Source organism: Ambystoma mexicanum, chromosome 6p (genome assembly GCF_040938575.1).
Source record: "Ambystoma mexicanum isolate Mex_15411 chromosome 6p, UKY_AmexF1_1, whole genome shotgun sequence".
Classification (NCBI taxonomy): Eukaryota; Metazoa; Chordata; class Amphibia; order Caudata; family Ambystomatidae; genus Ambystoma; species Ambystoma mexicanum.
The window spans coordinates 578,286,432-578,308,041 of NC_090935.1; the positions used below are offsets into that span (position 1 = coordinate 578,286,432).

General features: G+C 48.0%; 1 protein-coding gene across 1 annotated transcript in view; it reads right to left on the reverse strand.

The window, feature by feature from the left end:
- THBS4 (thrombospondin 4) overlaps positions 1 to 21,610 on the reverse strand; it is a 274,521-nt gene that overhangs the window by 113,974 nt on the left and 138,937 nt on the right. The window contains exon 16 of the mRNA XM_069627401.1: positions 4,235 to 4,428. Within this exon, the coding sequence (XP_069483502.1) occupies positions 4,235 to 4,428 (194 nt within the window). The remainder of the gene's footprint in view (positions 1 to 4,234; positions 4,429 to 21,610) is intronic.

A 21,610-nucleotide genomic window follows, 5' to 3' on the forward strand; every position in this document is an offset into this window, starting at 1 on the left:
ACAGCCTTGATCTTCTGGTCATCTAAGGTCAGGACCTAGATTCAGGTACAGAGTGGCTAACAGTCTGGGCAGTCATTCATTAGAGCGTCAGTGGCCGGTATGTAGCTGGTGAATGGACGCTGAGTAACATAGAAGTTCTCTATTTCACAGTAGAAGGGAAGCGCCCAGAGCTCATAGGCAGCTACTGGTATAGAGGGCATAGAGACACTGGAGCATGATGGAATAACCACACACAGAATAGCCAGAGAAAGGTCTCTCGTGTAATCTGTGTCTTGTGATATCCTCCGAAGGCCAAAATAAGCAGATTCTAATCTGATAGGTTTGCTTTGATGTATTAGACAAAGGCTGATTGGAATAGATAATTTGGTAACGTGACTCAAAGTCTCTGTGCCCACACCACCATTGTACAGTCACCAATGCTTTTCTTTCTGCTGATTTTTAGATGCCAGTGCACTCTAGGGCTTGTGCTTGGTTGTTAAGAGTTCAGTGTAACCTGGCCTATTGCACTAGCAGGCCTTGCGTATGAAGCACAGTCGCCTGCACTTGATTACAAATGCCAGTGGCATCCAATGCGGTGCCTTCAGAGGAGGATTAGTATGATCATGAAAATGATAATGATGTGTTATTTATATAGCGCCTTTATCCAAAGCGCTTTACAGAGCACATATTTACATACAATATCACCCAACCGAAATTGGTACGCATGAGCCCCAGATTTCCACTTGATTTTATCTCTTAACGTTTTCTTTTTAAGTCAATTTGTTGTAAAAGTGCTTGGAGCAAGTCCAAGGTAATTACCATAGTGGCCAAAAACTCTCTTGGATAGCACTGTCTTGAGTGACCTCCTGAATTTAAGGTAGCTGTGCTCAATTTGCATATTGATAGCATGACTCTACCTTGCACCTTGGAGCACTAACGACAGGTGCTGATTACGCACTTGAAATACGGGGTCTTGAAATATAATTTAATGTAAAGTTGTTTTTATGTAGCACCCTCCTGCCAATAATGATGGCATAAGAAAGTGGAAGATGTTGTCTTAGTCAGATTGCTGGAAGGCAGATACAGAAACCTGTGGTGTTGATGGATTCACACCCGAAGTACCCTTTACCAGTGTGCCGATATGAACATCTCTGCTGTTTGTGGTTGTAAGATTCTGTCCACATAAATGGTTAAGGGATCAAAGAAACTCTCTAAATTGTGGTTTTGTCTGCTGTTTATGAATCTTTGGGAGTCCATAAAAAATGGGAGTAATGGGGAATCAATTGATCAAAAAACTCCTGATTCTGTCATTTATCCAATCATTCACAAATGCCTTGTCCACTATGTCTGTATCAAGATTTAAATTTCATCAATGGGATCGTGGTCTACTACAATGTATGTGGACTCATCACTCAGTAGTGTCAGGCAGCTTTCATGGTAGAATACCGAATCCATACAGATTAATGCACCCACTTTGTCCGCTGGTTTAAGAGTTGGCTGTTCGTCCCTTGCTAGTCTTTCTATTTGTTTCAATTGAGAGCTCTTCAAGTTATAAGGTGATTTCTTCTAGCAATCACCTTTTTAAGTTCTATTTCCATTTTCTTCTCAAACATATTCAAAATAAGGTTTTGAATATGCGGGTCAAAGTAGCTTTTAGGTCTCATTTCTAGTTTCTCATGAGAACCCAAAGGTTCCTTTATTGGAGGTTGCATCTTCAGAAAATGTTTAGTCGAACTGTATGTAACAACCTATGTAGGTTGATCCTTTCGTCAAATAGGGTAGTGTTAGATGTGGGAACACAGGAAAGTCCTCGTTTGAGGACTTCTAATTGTCCATCAGTCATGGTTTGCTAATCACAATGTTTTCTTTCGCCTTTATTTGTTTCTTTGACGTGTTGGTCTTTTTGGCTCGCCTTGTTTTCCTCTTTTTTCTAAAAAAGGAACCGTTTCTTGGTGGGTGATTGCAATGCTAGTTCCTGGGATTATAGGTCCAGAAGTCCCTACAGGGAATGTTCCAGTTGCTTTTTAGTGTTCATGGTCTCTGACTATCGACCAGGGTTGACTACCCTACACTACTGCTACTGCTAATAACTGAGCTTGACTGACCAGAATGTGAATTAGGGAATCTGTTACGGTTTCCCTGTGCGTAATACTCCTGCCAGGAATACACAATATCATTCATGTAGTCAAATCTATCCCGTTTGAATGTTCTCAATTTTCTTTGTTCTATATCACGCTTGCAAGTAGCAAGTTTCGGATTGATATCCTCCAAAGTTGAGCTCAATTCTAAATCAGTTTTAAATAAGCATTGTGGTTTTTAATTCAGCAATTTCTTTCTCAATTATATTCAAATATTTTGAAAGTTCCTCAATAGTGAGGAGAATCAAACTTAAGGCGCGCTTATTAAGAATTTGATACCACTTCTTAACAAACTCTCTGCTATCTTCACACAAGGTAAATATACCCTAAAACAAACCCCTTGGTATTTTCTGAGATCCGTAGTACTCAACCAAAGTAGTGATGTATATTTCCCATCTAACCAATCTTATTTCAAAATGAATTATTCTGGGTCCTCGTTGGTGTCTGCAGTTCTTTCTACGTGACCAATTAAAGAAAGAATTCAGATGAGAAGGCTAGGGTGGTGGCATACTTATCTGTCAAGTATAAAATAAATCAATGTCGATCAGTGCACACCTGATCAGTAAGTATCAACCAATAAATCAATAATTCATTAAATGTATGGGTGCAGGGGAGGAATACCAGCCCTGACACGGAGCCGTAACAAAATATGAAACAAATAGTGTCAGATCTATGGACACTCCTAATTCTAATTCTCCAAAGGAAGGGCCAAGTGAGGATGTTTTGTATGAGTAGGTGCGGCAGGTGTAGGACCAGGATTTCAGCTTTAGTACCACTGAGCTTGAGGAGGCTTTGCATCATCCACTTCTTTATGGCTTTAAGTCTGTCTGGCCCAGTCACACATTGGTCTACTTGGCCCGTGACCCTTAGGAAGATGTGTAGGACCCTGATGAACACTCACAAGGCACAGTAGGTTCGTCTTCCCCTCCCCACTGTCTCTTCTTATTTTGTTTTATATAATCATTGACTCATTGTTGTAATTACATAGTTGATCATCCCCTATCCCCTCCCTGTTGCCCTGTGGGCACTTTGAAACAGTATTTTCTTCCCATATAAGTGCCCAACAAGTGAACAATAAATAAATAAATACATGACTTCTACACTGCAATCTGGCGATAGATGGTTTTGTGACCCATGAAAGGCTGACTGGGGCATCATCAGTCTGGAATGGGTCCACCCATCCATAAGATATGGCTAAGGCTGTCGCAGGTTGCCTGCCTGTGACTACTTCATGCTCCAATCTCTGTTCTCCCACAGGCATAACATAAGAGCCTTTGACGCTGGTGCAAATACCACCAGAATATAGAGGATTATTGTGAAATGCTCTTGTGAAAGTATTAAATGATTTGAATGGAATCTTTTTAATGTGAGGCTTTGTGGAGTGCTATGTCACTTGCCTCGGATCTCAGCCTCTAAGCACCTTTGGATGAATTGAACTGTTGCGCGGCGGCTCAGCCACAGACGCAGGTGTGCTGAAGAGCAGCCTAGTGCTCTAATGTCTTGACTAAGGAGAAAGGCATGCAGGTACTTTTAGAAGTCCAAATGCATGGATACAGGATGAACACTTGCGAGAGAAAGTACCTAGAATTCAGGCATCCCACTCCTGGAGTATCTAAGAAAAATCACAATGACATCTATGGCTGTCACTGGCATGATGTAATCCCTCCTTCCATGCAGATGGTGAGTAGAACGCCTGCCGGTAGTGTGGACACTGCAGCAGAGCTAGAGTGACATATGATCGGAAGGTAGGGATATCTGTGGGCGCAATGAGCGCAGGCGAGTGGATGTACCGGAAGTACCTGGTGAAAGCTGACTACACTACCGCATCTAATAGCAGGCCTAGCATTGAGGAAATCTTGGGCCATAGAATAATGCCTCTACTAGTACTCAGAATGAGTATGTAATGCCCTATACACTCTTGAGGGCGGGTAAAGTATACACTATCAACTTCTGCATGATTGACAAGACCTCATAGTGTATGAGTATGCTTCTTACTGTGGCCCCCTGCTATCCATTAAACTCACCAGCTCCCCTCCCCCCCTGCCCAGAAAGCATGCAGTGAGATGAGGCAAGAGCATGCAAGCACAGTTTGTGTAGTGCGTAGTGTGAAGGGTTACTGTTGTCATCTTCCTGCCCTGGGTTGGGCACCAGTCTGCAGTTGTCAGGACCGGGGGGTATGATATCTGGAATTCCATCATTATCGTCATCATCATCACACTCGTCGCCCAATCCATCCTTGTCTGTGTCCAACTGGGCGCTGTTAATGACAGTGGGACAGTTGTCTGTGCTGTCCTGGTGTCCATCTCCATCACTGTAGGTGCAGGGAAAAAGAAAGTATCGGTCACAACACAAAGCTGTGCTCATCCACTGGCAAATCAAATCAAAACAAAACACCTTGAGGAACACAGCAATCACTTCATAAGAAGCCCCCCTGGGACCATGAGATAATTTCCACAAATATATATACATTTTCTTTCAATTTGTATTATCAACATGACATCAAAACACATACATAAAGTTTTTCTAAAACACATACAATGAAAGTGCTCAAGAGGTTAGTAAAGTGCAATGTGCTAAAGTGCAAATTCAATTTACATCCTTCCAACAACATGTTTCTTATTCCCAAACCTTACTGGACAAAAATATTAACATTAAATTGATTGCTCTTTTCTCAACAATTTCACTAATCCACCTAGTGTTTATCCATATTATAAACATCACTAGAAATGAAACAGTAGGTGACACTCTTAGTTTTCTAGTCAACTTTAGACTCGGGTTCTTTTCCAAACAACACTGAATCGTCAAAACGTTGTTTTTCGGCCATTTTACAGAGGATAATGCCACCTCTCTATGTTCCCCTTTAGTTTAAATATCGAGGCCTTCTTCAGGACAAAAACATGTATAAAACAACATATGTGGCCCTAGCACACCGCATTTGTTAAAAAGACAGCAGATCTGTACTTCTCAAATCATGACGGTTGAAATAATTTTCAATTCACCACCTAAAACATACAATTATGAAAAACATTTAAAACACCATACAACAAATGAACATAAAATATATCACATGGTCCCAGATGCAAACAATCAACCACTCTCCAATATCCTATTTTATTTTATGTGTGCTCCTGTTCAGGAGTCCTCCAAAAGCAACAGGCTCTGCTGCCATGTTTGAACCAATTTTATCCGTGGCTCGCTGTTAATATTAAGAGTCAACTTGGCTCCATATTCATATTAAGAGTTTACTCTTGGGCGCACTGCTTATCAGCCAGCAAGATGGCTGCATGAGAGAAGAGCTCCGTACACACAGCAATGGAAAACTGGTGGAGTGGCATTAATACTTTGAATTATGCCTTATTATTTGATCTGTGAGGACCCACTGAGCCAGAGAATGATTGACCCGAATATCGCTAGAAACCGGTTTCAAATGACCCTGCTGCACCATCCCGTAAATTAGCATAGGTGGTCTGGGAGGAGCCAGCCTAGCCTCGAGAATGTGTGCTGCGGGATGCTGCCAGAGCCTGGCGGGGCTAACCGCCACTCCCCCCGTCCCCATCCGCGCCACGTCCCAGGGTAACACTAGAGACAGCAAGATCCACCGGAAGGTGCACCCCGCCGGGACTTCTCCATAGCTACCGACTGTTGCGCATATCCTGCGGTGTCTGTGGCACGCCGGCGACCTCCATTGCCTCACCCGCCCACCTAATGCTGCAGCGGGGGTGGTTCTGTCTCTGACAGGCACCGGCCTGCAACATTACTGGCTGCTCCGTGTGGTGGCCCTGCTCGAGCCGGTGCCTTATGGGGGTGATGGGAGCCATATGACATATGCTTCGGAGCTTGCAGCAGCAGTCATCAACCGGGATGCATGTCTCAACAGAGATAAGGAGATTCAATCCAGCCTGCTCCAGCTGCCGGGAACAATGGACCCGGGCCATACCTGCAGTGAGTGCCTCCCCTCCCCGATCTGGAATTCCACTGGCTTCATTCTCCAAGGTGCTAGGAGGGCCACCCCACGCACTGGCCTCCATTACACGTTGGCATCTACCCAAAGTGCCCAGTATACGGGTCACTCTACCCCTGAGCCTCCACTCAGCCAGGAATTGTCCCCCCAACCTTGGCGAGCAGCTACTGCTGGGTCAGTGGGTGGCAGCCACTCCAGAACCCCAGCCAAATACACAGGCCGCTCTCTTCCTCTTGACTGCCTTCCATCATTGCACTGGATACTGATCACGTCCAAAAGCCTGAGTACGCCCCATCTCATGCATGCCACCCCTGGGAAGCCACCTACTTGTGTAATGCCATACTTTGCCCCCGCGATTTACTGGACTGATGTGGCCCATGTCAACCACCGCCGGGCTTCTGGGGTGCTGTCTCACACTGGCAGGGCACCTCCTGATGACCTGACCCTCTCCTCAGTGACCTCAGTGCTCTTCTTTGGGTATTCCTACGCCCACATGACCGTCATAACTAGGGGCACTGGCACTGGGAAAAAACGGGAACCATGGACAAATTTACAAAAGTCACCCCACGTGAATCCCCTGGTCCTTCAACCGCCCCGGTCCCAGACCATGCCTTGCCTGCCATGGCATCAACCCCGGACCTAACACATATGATGGAGTCAATGGCTACATGAATTGCTGCGGCCCATGAAGAACTGGCTGATATAACACCCAACTTGGCATCCATGTGTTCACAGCTGGCCACGTAATCTTGTTGAATCACCAAGGCCGAGACTAGGATCGGTGCAACCGAGTATGCAGTGCCAGGACTACAAAACATGGTCGCATCCCCGGCAAAAGAGATGAAAACTGTTAAATACAAATGCGACAATCTCGAATCACGCTACAGGAGGAACAACATCTGCATAGTGGGGGTCCCGGAGGATGTTCTCTCGGGGGCATGGAACAAGCAGTGGAAAATCTGCTCAAAGATCTATTGGATGCACCTATCCTCTCTGCCTTCTTTGCGGTGGAGCGTGCTAACAGGGCCCTTGCCCCCAAACCAGGAGATTTACCTTGCCCCATAATCGTGAAAATCTTCAGCTTCCGAGACACAGACCACCTATTGAGACTTGCCAGGGAAAAGAAGGAACTCTGACTGGGCTCTCAAACAATCTGTCTCTTTCCAGATTTTTCGCTATCAGTCCAAAACGAGAGATGCCAATTTGTGGGTGTTAAACAACTACTGCAGGCCCGAGATATACAACATGCAATGCTCTTCACAGCTCGTCTGAAATTCCAGTTCCGCAGAAAATGATATTTCTTCATGGTACCAGACGAGACCACAAAGTTCATTGAAGCCCAAATACCAGTCCCGGAAAATGGAGGAGCGTTGGGGCCGTACCAGATCCCAGGCTAAGTGGCTACATCAAGAACCTTCGCAGTAACGTCCATTATTTACGATGAGTATATGGTATTTGTGAACTAACTTACCAGTACCACTAGCACATTAAAACAAGCAATTCTAGAATTAGTTGTGGTGTTTATAGGAGCAACAGCAGTTACCCCTGCAGCAACTGCTTGAACTATGTTGGGTTATGCTGTGGCTTTACAGCCCAGTTGTGGAGGCGCAGGAGGGGGTTTTACACTGCAAGGTGGGGGTGGGCATTGAGGGTGGGCTGGTGCGAGTTGAAATCTACATTAGTGACAATTCTCTCTGAATGTTCGAGCGCCTATTGCACTCTTGGAGTTATTATGAGAGATATAGTTGGAAACAAACTGGCAGCAGAGTGCAAGGTTGGGCAGCTCTACTTCTATAAAGATGGAATGCATATTCGGAAGGTCCGAGGTACATTCTGTAAACATGTTTGTGTCCAATATGGGTCTTGAGGTGATGAGCTGGAATGTGAGGAGGCTGGGGAACTTCACAAAATCATGGCTTACGTTAACAGACACAGAATACATCTGCTTTTATTGCAGAAACACATGCAAAAGAGGGGACATCCAGAGGCATTGCAACGGCCTGGAAGGCAAATAGGTTTTTTACTTCATACTCCACCCAACCTAGGGGGGTCATGATGCTAATGCACAAATCAGAGACATTTCTCCGTAAAAAGAATTATGTGGACCCAGGAGGGCGTTATGTCATTCTACAATGCTATATGGATGGCACTGAACTTCTACTGGTCAACACATATGCCCCCAACATAGATTCACCTGAGTTTTTCGATGAAGTTGCGTCTATCCTTCTTGGTTTTCTTGGTGTCCCGATCGAATGGGGCGGGGACATGAACCTGATCCTTAATCTATGGTGTGTCGGAGGCGGCCTCTAACAACGTATTGCATTGAGGTGCGGCTTGACACGTAGTGTAGCGTTTCCACGCCGCAGGGTCCATTCCTCAAACGGGCCATACAGAGGATTGAACGCGGCTTTGATTCTGTTGCCGGTGTCCGCATTAACCAGCGTGTCCCCCCTGTGTCTTTGGACGCTGACGCTTACACCTATGCCCGCGGGGGGGCTGCTGTGAAGAAGGGCCAGGCTCGGGGGTGAACGCGTCCCTGATTGTGGAACGGACTTGTGCAGTGTCACGCACGGTGCCGGATTAACGCGTCACCGACTGAAATCATCAAAGCATGGCCCTCACTGGTACTGGCACCGCTTGCTGCAGCCACAGTCGAGGAGGTGAGAGGAGAGCTGAGAGTGATTTCCCTCGGGCTGCTTTCCACCTCCCCTGTATCTCTCTAATACTTTTACCCTTCATGTACTGTGGTCCTGTGGTCCTTGGTTTTGGTGTAATATTAGAATTATTAGCTTTGTATAAGCATAGTGTCAAGTTTGCTAATATTATACACTTGCCAAGAGTTTTTATTCCTTACTGACCCTCTGCTGCATACAACCATTTTTAGCTTTGCGTCATTTGGGAGGAGTGTGGGTCCCGGTACTAGTATTTTGGTACCAGACTGCTGTGCTAGAGCAGGGCGGTCTTGATCACCAGGTATAGTCAAGCTGGTCTTAAGGCTAAATGCCCAGGAGACTGTGGGCCTAGGCCATTGATCCTGGGCACTTTGGCACACTGTTCCTCCATCAACCCTTTGGACCTCAGGTGAGAGGAACTATCTGGACAGCTCTCGAGGACTGCGGTCCATCGCTCTCCTTTCCCTAGCTGTTGAAGTGAACAACTATTTTCTTCTGACAAGCCTCATATTTGCCTTCCAATACATCTTAGGAGAGTTATTCTTTGTCCTCTGAGCAGACAATCCTGGTGGACCATACTATTTACCTTTGGCTAATATGCAGCAGGGGGAAAAGCCTTCTAATTCGAACTATAACTTGCGGAAAAGAAAGACCTTACCCCTTAAGGAGAATATGGAGACTTCCACGAAGGCTGTTAAATCTAAGAAGAATGCGAAATATGCCAAGCCGGTGGATCGTGGTGCTATTACTGAGTTTTTTCCAGTTAATCCACCTCCGGATATAAACTCAACGACCATTGAAGAAACCGTAGTCCCTGGTCCTAGTGGCACCAGAAAAGGAACCAGAGAGTAACAAGCGGATCACCTCTAACAATCAGGGTAAAACACCCAAAAGATATATAAAGGTATACGGACAGGAATTGCATAGATCCAAGTTGAATGATTGAAGTGAGGCAAAACAAACACAAAAACTAACGATCATTGTAATCAAATTTCAAATCAAATCTCTCCTGAGGATCCCCTGTGATATGAACAGGGGTGAAACACGTGTAGAGAGTGAGTGAGATTAAGAGCTTGAATCTAAAATAAAACTATTCAAAAAAGAAATCAAGTGTGAAGGAAATCTTTTTGGCACTCATAAGGATCAACAAATTAAATGGGAAGTCGCAAGTGGAAATGTATATACTTTGAAAAACACCTCCGGATATAAACTCAATGACCATTGAAGAAACCGTAGTCCCTGGCCCTTGTGGCAGTATTTCATTGAATACCACCAATTTCGATGATATTGACAACAATTCTCTCTTAGACTTGTGCTTAAATATTCAGAGAGGGTTGTCATCACAACCTCCACTGACGATAGCGAGTGGATCATTATCGCATAGCATTAGCAACATGAGTACTCCGCCTGGGCTACACAACTCTATCAGAAGCAGTGGACGATTATCTGCTTCACCAAACTTAGCAATGGCATCTATGGAGGATGCACCAGACAAACAGGCCGACAACCTGGATTGTCAATACCCTGGCTCAACTGTGGTTGCCGAGCTCCAATCATCAGTTGCTGCTCTCCAATTTGCGCTTAAGATCCTACTCCAAATGTCAGGCCGCATTTTGACCAAGACTAACATCATTACTATGGCATTGGAACAGAAGGACCATCACCGCGAAGAGGCAGAAGTTAACCTATCGGACGCCTTGCACATTGTGGAAGAAAGCAATGCCCATGACAATATGGAAGAAGCTGTAGCTGAACAATCAGAACCTGGCAACAGCGAAGAAATCCACGAGGCAAACCAGGAGAATGCGCCTGTCTTTGAGACGGTACAAAGCCCTTTTGTCTTCTTTTCACGGAAACAACAGAGATTGGCGAGGAAGGCACTTAAAAACAACAAATCTAAAACAAGTGCCTTACCGCCTACTGTTGTACCACAAATAGGGCTGGACACACGTTCAAAAAAAGCTAAAAAGAGACTAGCTAGATCAGCTGCACGGGTGTCTACGACTAAAGGTTCCCTCTCTGGCTGGCTCGTGCTGGAAGAAAAAGCCATTAGCCCAGTCTCTGATGAAGATCTTCTGAAAGACTCGGTCTCAGAGCTAGAACTTTGCTTACCAGTACGCACAGAGCAACCAGCAGTATCCACATATGAGGGAAACCCATCGTCACCTGTGCTTCTTGAATTGGGGCAGGATGCTAAAGACATCAACGGAAATCGCATCTGTTTTATTAAGAACCTATACCAGAGCGGCAAAAATACTTGGCTTGCGCGATCGGAGCTACTAGTCAGACTGTACTCCATTCCCCAACTTCGAGTATTGAAATACGATGATTTCCTGTTCGTTGAGCCTCTGATAGGACCAAACTCCAATGTTTCCGCCTTATACTGTACCTTTCTGTCTACAGCACGGCTGATCAGGAAATATAAAAAGGAACTAAGAACTGTTGACGTTGAAATCGATGTGGACCCGAATCAAATCGATCTTAACACTGGCCCAGATGTCATTGCAGCGCCAGTCCTCGAGCCTATTTGTCCCAAGTCAGTGGAATTGAAAAACCTTGAACTTACAGAAGTACAACAAGTCCTAAAATGGTTGATGGAATCCCTTCTGGGGATTTTACATAACCACTGAGCCTTTTCCCTCCTTACGTGGAACTGTTGAGGCTTCGCCCACCTTCTGAGAACAGAGGGCTCTGTTGACCTTTTGTCCAAGCATAGTTGTATTTGTCTTCAGGAGACTTGGGCCATGGATCCCCTGCTTTGGGATGGTTTTGTTGTGCATCAATCTTTTGCAAAACGGGGTACAAGGGGCCGCCCCTTTGGTGGTCTACTCATTGGGGTGGTAAACACGGTAGTCTCTCATAGGGTACAGAGTGATGTCGAGGACTATCATTTGGCAGTAGAGGTTGAATATGAAGAAGAAAGTTGTCTTCTTAGGTTTCTCCTTGTTAACATTTCTAATCCACCAGGAGCAGTCATAGTAGAACCTTTACAAGAACCTGGTAATGTGGCAGTGGTGGTCATGGGGGACTTCAACTGTCATATGAAAGGCGAGGGCTATACAACGTTTAATTTGAAGCTTAGCACAACATGCCTAATGACCCATGAGAAAAGCGAGGCTGAGGGGTCGGGCTGGCTACAATTGTTCACTTATTGGGAACTCCAGATGATCAATGGTTGTACGCCTGGTGATAGGCCAGGGAAACAAACTTGGACAAATGGCTCAGTTTCCAGCACTTTGGATTATATATTTATGTGCCCTGACATGCAATCTAAAGTGACCGATATGAAAGTGATCAATAACAACTGGAGGTATCACTCGATGCTCCATTGTTTTCTCCAATTACCTAGTCGCACCATTCCTGCACTGAATATTAGCACTATTAACACTAATAGCTCAGGGTCTAGAATTATTTGGTCGAAAAAAAATATTCGGTCAGCTACGGAAGCCCTTAAATACTCCTCTTCTGTAGGCTCACTGAACTTTAATACCATGACCATTAATGCCATTGAAGATTGGATCCAGGCATTCTCGGGAAAACATGCGATGGCCAAAATGGGCTACATGATAAGAACTGAGGGCGTTAGTCGCCCCTATAATAAAGGAATCAGAGATGCCAAGAGAGGGTCGAGAGCTGAAATTCAAAGCATTAAGACCTTGAACTTACCTACATCTCTTTATTGCGAGAGAGTCAGAAAAGCTAAAAATTGCTTCAGAACCAGCATTAACCATACAAAAAAGTCTGAGAGAAACTGCGCCTATCAAAAGTTAGTGCAGACCATCTGTTCCAGGGACTCTCGTAGTATTTGGTCTCTATTGAATGAGACTCGGAAGAATGGCAAACCCCAACTAGCCAATCATATTAGCGAGGAGATTTGGATAACATTTCTAGAAAGACGTAATGTAGGGGTGACCAACGTGTATAATTCACCTCTGAATAAGGCCCCTATTTTCCCGTCTTTTGAAGTTTCCCCAGGATCATTCTGAATAAAATAAAAACTCTAAAGTCCTCTAGAGCCCCCGGACACGGGTTGGCTAATGTGGTAATCATGAACTATCCCGAATTTTGGGCGGAATTACTCTCTATACTTTTTGAAAAGATCTTAGTACAGGGGAGAATCCCTCAATATTGGCAAACAGCCGTTCTTATTCCTATTTTCAAAAAGGGAAACCCTACCGATCCCAATAACTACGGGTTTCTCTCTATGCTGGATATCACAGGTAAACCTTTTGCTTCAATATTGCTAAGCGAAGTGCAGAAATGGGTTGATAAGACTAACATCCTCATTATCACGCTAGTCAGACGGTGAGTCACGCATGCTATTTTTCCCACTTGCGGCCCCCCTGTGTATCATGTACCGTTTTCGAGGTCATAGTAGCCTGCGTGTCCCATGCGTACGTGTTTTTCGTGTCCCTGGGTGCCACCGCGCACTGCGGGAGGATAATTCCACACACGTGGGCTACCGGGGGGATGCGTGCACGGTTTTACTGCAGTTTTGGGGTGCGTGAGCATTGCGTGACCCGTCACCTTATCACCGGGGTCAGATACAGCCTTGCAGGTGCAGGGGTGCTGTTAACATCTTGTATCCCACCCCCGTCACCCCAATTGCGCAGGACAATTGGCGTGTACACCTCCCATTGGCACTAATACATCTGTGCCGGCACTACTCCATCTGTGCCATGGCTGGGAGGCCACGAAAGGTGAGGGGTGCCTCAGCTGGTCGTACTCCCCGTGGCGGGCGTGGTCAGGGACGTGGGCGGGGTGACCAGGGAGTAGGTGGACTCCAGGGTTGTCCAGGGTGGCTGCAGAGGGGGAAGAGGCAGGGGTGCGCCAGCTCGGCACAATGTTGTGCCACATGTTGGTGCAGTCATGCCACCACCCCCGCGGCTCTGGGAGATGCAGTTCTTGTATATGGCACTAGCGCCCATGTGACTGCCATGGGCCCAAGGGTAGTGGTAGCTGCAGGTGCAGCTGTGGACACCACCACACAGGCTCAGAGTCTGCCAGCGCAGGCTGCGTTGGCACTTGAAGAGTCCATGGAAGATTTCCAGGAGGTCAGGAGGCACACCGTAGGTGCACGCAGGGCTGCCCTGACCAAGGCACGTGTCCCTGGGGCAGTTATCTCATCTGCTGCCCCAACCGGTTGGGTGTTGGCAAGTGCAGGGGCAGATGCAGCCGACACCACCCCGTTTGTGAGTCTACCAACCAGGACAGTCCTGGTCAATGACCCTGGCACAGCGGATGTTGCTGCGCAGGATCCATTCCAGGGCACCCAGCAGCCACTAACGCAAGTCAGGGCTTCACTCCATGTTCCACCTGCCACTCCCTCGGCTCATTACACCAGCGCCGCTGCCCATACTGATCAGGGCGGCATTTTCCAGCCAGGGTCCGGACCAGCATCCAAGAGGAGGAAAGTTGCACCTGCAGTAGAGGCTGGGACCCCAGACACAGTTACGGCCTCCGGCATGTTGACGAAGAAGCCTTTCTGCAAGCAGGAACTGGACTTCCTCGTGGACTGCGTGTGGGAACACAACTGTGACATGCTAGTGGGGCCGAATTGTCAAACTACGGCTGCCCATCGTAATACCCACTGGAAGCAAGTTGTGGATCATGTGAGTGCATTCGGCCATGAGGTGCGCACAGCGCAAGAGTGCAAAAAGCGTTGGAATGACCTCAAATGCAGCACTAAGGCGAAGCATGCCTCTAACTACAACATGACTCTGGTGACTGGCAGTGGGCCACCACCTGAGGAGGAAGAACTCACTCCGCACAAGTCACTCGTTGTGGAGTTCATACCAACAGGAATGGTCGAAGGAGTGGGAGAGATGCAGGACTTTGATGCCCCGTCCAGTGAATGTTGTCGCCTGTTCGTCGAGGACATGTGTGTTTTGCTTGTGTGATGTGTTGTGCTTGACTGCCATTGTATGTCATGTGTACAGGGTTCTCATGTGCAAGTCATGCAATGCTTCACTGATGCGTGCCTGCTGTGCAGGATTGTGGACATGTAGAGCAGATGGGGACTGTACTCACCACCACACTTGCATCCTACTCACATTCTAGTCACCCAGCTGCCCCTACAGTCCATGTTCAGCTAAATGGCCCTTCTGCATGTAGACTGGGGTGTGTTTCCTCTCAGCACTGGGACTATGTCATTGCATGACTGGCATGCATGTGTCCTCTGCATGCATGCGGGTACTCCACGTAGGCATGCTCCCTTGCCCTTCCACCACCCCTGCACCCCAATTTCAACATTGCACAGGTGTGCATCATGTTGGCGTACTGCAATGGCCTGTTCAAGACTCCTGTGTACATGCAAACTTCCACCAGCCAACCTGCCAGACACATGCAGTGGGGTACATCCTCTGCACTTCATGCAGGGTGTCTCACTTGGACTGTGCAGATGGCAGATGCTCCGCAGGGACATGAGTACCCATTCATGCTCCATGTGTATTACATGCAAGCCCCTATGTGTCCTTGACTGGATGATCATTGTAGTACGTGTCCAGGATGACCTACATTTCTTTGCATTTGATCATCCATTCCATGCCCACTCTGGCTCAGTCCTGCATCACACCCATGTTTAGGGTGTGACAATCTGTGCAGGGCACAGGCCTCCCCCCGTTTCAGGCCCACTGACTCTGTTCAACTGGTGTAGCGGCTTCTGCACACATGGCTGTACTACTGAGGCGTCATCATGTGTCCTGTTTTCTGTCCCATCATCATCTGCTGTGTTGTCAGTTGACTCACATGATGCAATTGATGCTAGCCACCGCTGTCTGCCAATACACAGGTCTCTGGTCGCCCTTTCGCTGCCATGCAATGCATCCCTGGATTTTCAGTTGGGGGGGGGTTTGCTTGTAGCCATGCAACACATTGCATGCACATTGCACGTGATGCCTGAACTTGCCCTTGCACTGCCTTCAAGTAAATTGATACACATCATGATGTACTTGTTCATGTAGATAGTGGATAACGTACACATGTTCTGCACTGCATCAAGCCACTTCAGAGCCGTGTTACACCGTTCTACATGCCTAGTCCCTGATGCTATGTCAAAGTGACCTGGCATCCATGCCAGGTTCACATTTGTGTGTGACATGTCTGCTTCATGTGTTGGCTGTCTGTGTGATGTCTATGTGTGTGTGTTATGTGCTTCTGACATGTGTACTAATGTACATTTTTCTCCACTTTCCAGATGATGACGCAATGGAGCCAGAGGATGGTGTTGTCATGCCAGACACATGTTTGCTATCACACCAGCAACCCGGCATAGGTGGGGGTTGTGGGGTGGTAGACCACGAGAACCCACATGTGTTACAGACCATTTTGTCTGTGGCTGACAATGAGTCAAGCCCGGATGATCACTCTGACGACAATGTCGAGTTGGATGTGCATCGGGTCCATTCGTCTGGGGTGAGTGATTCTGATGTGGACGCTCCTCTGTCTGTGACACCTGCACTGAGGGGCCAGATGGTGGTGGGACCTCCGCCTGTGGTGGATCAGGACGCAGGGTCACCCTCCACACCAGTTGCTTATGTGCCTGGGACATCACGTCGACGGGGGAATGTAGTCCTGCAGCCGCGGGCGGTGCCAACCGAACAAGGACGTCAGCGCCTTGGGCCCCGCAGGTGTCAAGCCCAGCAATGCGGTGGCCACGTGCCAGTGGGGTATACTGAGTGGGAGCAAGCCATGGTTGCCAATTCACAACACCAGGGGGCAGCAATTGATGACATCGCTGAGAGCATGGAGCGTGTGGCCCAATCCGTGATACCCCCTGCTAGGCAGGTGGAACTCCAGCAGCGGGCGGCACAGTCCACGGCCCGCTCGCTCAGGCTGGGCATGGCGGCCTCAGACAGGGCATGCCGGCTGAAATGGTGTCTTTGCATCAAGCAATTGCTGCTCACGCACAGGCACACATGGAGGCCCTGAGGGTTGAGTATGATTCCCTCAGATCCACTCTGGGTGTGCTCTTGATGTCCCAGAGGGATCTGTCAGAGGAGAGGTTTGCGCAGCTTGAGCGTACCATCTCGGCTGAGCCACGTGCTTGCCAGGAGGTGCATCAGTTGTCCAGCCAGGCCACGCAGGAAGAACTCTGGATTACACGTGTTACCTTGCAAGAGGAAGCCCGCGTATCACGGGAGGTTCTGCATGCTGACCTACATGTCATCGCCGCACAGAACCAGGCTCACCCATCCGGCAGACTTGCTGCGACGAGGGGCAAGCTGCGCCTAGGCGTGGTCAGGCTCCTGTGCCACGGCTCCCTTTTCAGGAAGAGGCTGACTCGGACGACAAGATATCTCCCACACAGGTCGGGCTGTGCAGGCGTTGAGCCCATGGAGGTTTTTTTTTTGTCTCAACATCATTGCATGTGGGTGTTGAGGTGCACCCTGTACCGCCCCTTACTGGTCGCTTCCCACCGCCCCCGGGTCGTATGTGGCCATTTTTGATTTTTCATTTTAGTTTAGTTAGTTTAAATTGTTTTTGATAGTTAGTTTAATTAGGTAATGTAGGTTTTTTACAGTTAGTTTAATTAACATAGTTTAAAATTGCTTGTCTATTGTGCATTCATGTGACAGTGTGGTGCTTTGTGGCTTTTGAAAGCATCCACTGTCTGTTCCAGGTGGGCCCTTCAAGCTTGTCTCGTGTATGTGTTTGCAGCTTGGGGTCCTGACTCACATAGGCCACTCCTGCTGCCCTTATCCATGGGCTTGCAAGGATGGTTCGGTGTTAGTCATTTACACAAGGGCTTTGGACTGTCATATCTGTGGCCTGTCTGCTGCTGTACTACTTGTGTTAACACCCCTAGTGGGTATTGTGTGGGTTTTATCCACGGAATGTCTGTATTAGATTTGGGTGGGTTCATGATTGATGTGTCCATTAATTGATATACATTGTGATGTATGTTTCTTTTCTTTGCTGTACATGTACTTGATGCACTTCAGGCTGTAGACAATGGCCGGCACCCTTTGCCTGTCAAAGTCACACTGATGGTGGGAGGAATTCTGATGTAGGTGTCTGACCTGGCCCAGTCACAACCAGCATGAAGAGACACACACAGGGAACTTTCCAGCATTAATTATATGTTTTGTGCCCTTTCTGAGGGAGAATGAGCCTCCAGACCACCTTTGCCAACAGACATGGGGCATAGTACGACAGACAGCTGGCCACGTTCTGTGGGGCAGACATGCGCATGTGTGCACAAGCAGTGGCACAGGGCTTGTGCTGAGACGTCCAACAGAGGCAGACGTGTTCCCAGGAGCTCCAACCAAGGTGAGCAGCACAAGGGGGCCACACCGCAGCCAACCTTCCACCAGGCCACTTGCACATGCATGCTAAGTAGCGCCACTGATGGGGAGCTTGGACAGATATTGTTGATGAAGCGCACAGTAGAGCTAAGATGCGTTGGGGGACAAATGGCAAGTTGCTTTCCAAGTTGTCAGGTGCACACGCAGGGGCTGTCGCACATATCCTTCGGTCCCCCCTGCTCCATAGAAGCAGAGTTATTAGCGCAGTAGCGTTCCTAGCCAGTTACTTATACAGCGTACAGGGACACCCAGCAAGGCACAGACTTGTGTGCATTGCACATCATTTGCATGTGCTAATTGCAACTTGCACTGCATATTGTAATCCACGGCTGGCAGGACATGACTTGTACTGAAGTCGCACCTCGCTATACGCGTCTAGCAGCTCACCCAGGGACCATTCTATCATGTGTGAATCTTGAGGCATTGCTCTTCCATTTACCGCTTGGCCATGTGCACCGCCCTTACTGCATTGACAGTGTATGAACCATCAGGATGGCAAGCTAACGTTTACGAAGTCAGTGACTTTGGGGCATTGATGGTGTTGTGTGGGTGTGTTGTAAACACACACAGATTAGTAACTTACGCTCTCTTTGCAGCATGGAACTGATCCTGTTACCGGACCTGGGAGTGAGCAGACAGGAGGCCAGCATTCACCCCAGAGATAAGTCTCTCTTTGTCTTGCATTTGACTCATTTAGTACAATGTGCATGCAGAACTTGGTTTCCCTGATTGAGTATGTTATTGTGAATTGTGGTAGTTTGTATTTGGCCTACTTTCCCTTGCCAATCCAACTCCCCTCCCCTGCCCCTCTTTCCGGTTATCCTGAATAGCAATGCCTGTCCAACCATCGGATCCCTGACCCTCTTTCCCTGCCGGGGTGTCAGCAGCCTGTGTAAGTTTTAACTTGCAGGTTCCCAGACCACAGAGGGGGTGGTTGGTTCGTGCCACTCCTGCGCCTGAAGACCGGAGCTGTGACACTACCCATCAGTTGTTGCATCCTCATTGGATGTGGTTTCAAGAAAAAGGTACCCATCCTGTTGGCCCATTGTTCAACTGTGCTACCTTGGTAGTTGTATCATTGTGCTTGTACATGTGCCTGGTCTTAATTTTGCACTTCAAGGTATCTACTGGACACTCTTCCAGGGTTTTTTTGTGCCTAGAGCCTCTTCCCATCTGTTTGGGGTTTGGGTCATTTGAGTTCTATGAAATTTTGTATTTTTACCAGTCAAAGAGGCCTCTGAGGGGGCTGCACTCTATTTACACCCAAGATGGGACATGGACACCAAAGGGTAGGGGGATCCTGCAGCCAGGTAGTGTAGAAGGCAGAAGACTACATACCACAGACACAGTTGTTCAGAAGGTCATTGTGATGTGTACATGAGGGTGGGCCTTTTGTTGTTGGACAATAAGCCTGGCCTACAGGGTTTGGTCACTCTCTGACAATGTCATTGTGTGGTACTATTTACATGATGTGTTGTGCTGGTCAATGGCTGTTCCTGTGTTGTATTCACTCTTCAGGTGTCAGGGGATTGTTGTGCTTTGACATGCTGGGGTGTACACATGGTTAGTGTTCATATGTGATGTGTACAGGACACTGATGGTCACTTTATTTCACATGCATATATTGAGTGCATGTCCCTACTGACACACACAGTTGCACAATGCTCAACCACATGTGCAACCACCCTTCCATGTACACAGGTGCACACATATTGCCTTCTCGGGCACGCTGTGTCCCTCCAGCACATGATGAATTGCCATTTGGGGATACTGTACATGCGTCAATTGTTTATTTTTTACCTTAGTCCATTTCATGTGGTGCTGAAGGTGTATCCCCAACACAATGGCTGCTCACTGTGCTGTGTGCTGAGCAGTGTGTAGCAGGAGAGGCACACAGCACACGGGTTGGGGAGTAGTGATGTTGCCTTGCCGAATGTGCATGTGAACAGGCATTCAGTGCTGTGTTGAAGCTACCACTGGTGCAAGGCATGTGTGTATGACTTGGTATGTGTGGGAGGTTGTTGGTCAGTCATTTCATCTGATTCGATATCTGGCGTCATTGTCTCTGGCCACTATCCACTTTCCATTTATCACATGTCACTTCGTATCTTATTGGTCATGCGTTGGGCTTTTGCTATTGCATGCCATGTCATGGTGTGGCAGACAAGGGTGATGTGGGTTGGAAGGGTTTGGGTGACATACCAGGGATTGTCATGGCCTGTTTTGTGGGGGGTGTGATACACAACTTGCATGTGTTCCTTTTGGTCACACAGGATTGATTAGGTTTAAGTAGCTAGGGATGCACACAATGTAGCACTTCTATGGCAACATTCTCAGGGTGGTAAGGTTGTGACAGTTGACTGTCTCTTTGTCATCATCTATTGTCACCTGGTATGTGCCAGGCCTGTGTGCACTCCACAGGGGTCGGAGTTTGGGTGAAAAATGTGGCCACAAGCTGGGTCCGGGCTGCCTCGCCACGTGCCCTATCCCCTCCCATGGGCAGCGCCTGTGCCTGTGGTTGGGGATGTGGGGGCACCACCATGTCCACCGGTAAACCCTGCCCTGTTGCAACATTGTGCAGGACACATGCTGCCACAATGATCCTGCACACTACTGGGGGTGCATATAGTAGCTGTCCGCCAGAGCGGTCAAGGGAGCGGAAGCGTGACTTGAGCACTCCGAATGTGCACTCCACTATGCCCCTGGTTGCAATATGGGCAGCATTGTATCTTACCTGGGGTGGTGTGGTGGGGTTCCGGATTGGCGTCATCATGTGGTTGCTCAGAGGGTAGGCACTGTCCCCTGGAGAGGTGATAATCGTTGTGATTATTAGGTTTTGTGTATTTGTCTGTGTGTGACATGCATGCATGTGCACAGGCATTTGTACTCACCTAGGAGCCATGTGTCGCCATGCTGCCCAGCTTCTAGGGCCCGGCTCAGGGTGGACAATCTGTATATGAAACTGTCATGGGTGGAGCCAGGGTAGTTAGTGTGATGATTCCCTTTGCATTGCATACGACATGCACGTTGATGAAATGCCAGCGCTTGCGGTTTCGATAGATCTGCTCAGTGGCCCTAGGTGGAGGGCCACATGGGTGCAATCTATGGCACCAAGCACTTTGGGGAAGTGTGCCACCCTGTAAAAGTCCTGGACCATGGCCTGCCTTTCTGCTGGTGTTCTGGGCATGTATATGTGCATGCGGACTGAGGGGCGCGCAGTCATGATTGCCAACACCTGGTGTAGGCAGTGTGACTGCATGGCCTGTGAGACCACCCCCACTATGGTTGTAGTCTGCTGAAGTGACCCAGTGGCCAAAAAATGCAGGACATTGAGCACCTTCTCCAAGGGGCTCAATGCTTGGGAGCAGAGGGTGGGGGATGTAAGGTCATCTTCCCACTCTCTGACCAGGTCTAGGATGATATGAGGTGGAAACCTATACCTGCCATAGACCTGGTCATCAGGCATCCCAAAAAAGCTAGTCCGGGGGGAAAAAATGCGGGCCCTGGCTATTCTCCTCCTCCTGCGGTGTCCCACGATCAGTGCTGCGACAAATG